Source organism: Acanthisitta chloris, unplaced genomic scaffold, assembly GCF_000695815.1.
Source record: "Acanthisitta chloris isolate BGI_N310 unplaced genomic scaffold, ASM69581v1 scaffold1079, whole genome shotgun sequence".
NCBI classification, from domain to species: domain Eukaryota; kingdom Metazoa; phylum Chordata; class Aves; order Passeriformes; family Acanthisittidae; genus Acanthisitta; species Acanthisitta chloris.
Window position 1 is genome coordinate 1 of NW_008690600.1, and position 1257 is coordinate 1257.

Here is a 1257-nt window from a genome sequence, read left to right on the forward strand (position 1 = left end):
GACGGAGCCTGCCCCGCTGGGAGCGCCGCGCAGTGCCGTCTGCCTGCCAGGGCTGGCATCAGCAACCCGGATTCAACCGTACGTGACGGGGGAAGATTCACAGCGGTCGCATGGGGGTCTGCCTCGCTTGACTACAAACCTGTGCCAACCCAACTCCAGACCCACGGGTGAGATGGCCAAAGGTTGAGAGCTATATTGTAAGGGCTGCTGCTGCTGCATGATTTCATTTTGTCTTCCTACCTGTGTGGCAAAAGAAAGGTTATTTCTGCATTTCAGCACGGTGCTGTTGGGTTTCTTTTTCTCCTGATTTAAGCAAAAATACAAGTATTTTACAGGGCAAGACAGAGCCCCGTAAGACATGATAATGGAAATGCTCCCACTCATGTCCTTGATGTGTGTTTAAATGATACCTTAAAGAATAAGACCATTAATAGCAGGGTACGGGGCAAAGTGGCAAGGCTGTTTTCTTCCAACAGAAGAGCGCCCTTGTGACAGGTTGTCTCCCAAACAAAAAATCTATGATCTTAAAAATGCTACTGAAACAGAATCCTCGGCATGAATCCCAGCACTAGCATACAGCAAAAGGCACCACGATAGTTTTGTTTTCTATTTTTAAGTAGTCAAAAATTGGCCCACTTTTTTTGTAACTTTATTGTTTGTTTGTTTTCTTTTCTTCTTCTTTTTTTTTTATTTTTTAAACCTTTTTTTTTTCTCGGAAGCTGTAAATCAAGACATTACATATAAATAGAGATTCCCTATAAAAAAGTCATTGTCGTTAGCTATTATAAGACAACTTTGCTAAAATGAAAATAAAACATTTTATTTGTTATATTTTTTTTCCCTCTTTTATATAAAATAAAAATATTTATTTTTGTTTCGTTTTGTCTCGCCTCCCTCCTCGGCCTCCTCCATGCGGGTTACGTCTGCGGGCGCACGAGTCTGGGAGGCGCCTAGAGAGGATCCGGGTCCGGTTTGGGCGTCACGTGCGCCAGGCTGCTGCGCCCGCTCTCCCCGTGCGCGCTGTGTCTGCTGCAGGGGGAGTGAGTCCGGCTGTCGCCCGGCCGGGGCAGCGGGGGCGACTCTGTGGGCGCCGCCTCATTGTTCTGAGTGCTTAGGAACGGGGTGCTCTCGGCCACCAGCTCCTCATCAGACTCGCTGTAAGAGGCGCTGCTCAAGGAGAAGGAGTCCCGGACGGCTCTGGCTCTGTGAGGGATGTGCCCATTCAGTTTGGATTTTTTCCACCGCCTGTTGCTGCTG

The 1257-nt window shown here is 47.9% G+C and overlaps 1 protein-coding gene across 1 annotated transcript in view; it reads right to left on the reverse strand.

The window, feature by feature from the left end:
• Positions 1 to 950: 950 nt before the first annotated feature.
• Positions 951 to 1257, reverse strand: part of NRG2 (neuregulin 2) — an 84661-nt gene continuing 84354 nt past the window's right edge. Inside the window, exon 12 of the mRNA XM_009081857.1 lies at positions 951 to 1254. Within this exon, the coding sequence (XP_009080105.1) occupies positions 951 to 1254 (304 nt within the window). The remainder of the gene's footprint in view (positions 1255 to 1257) is intronic.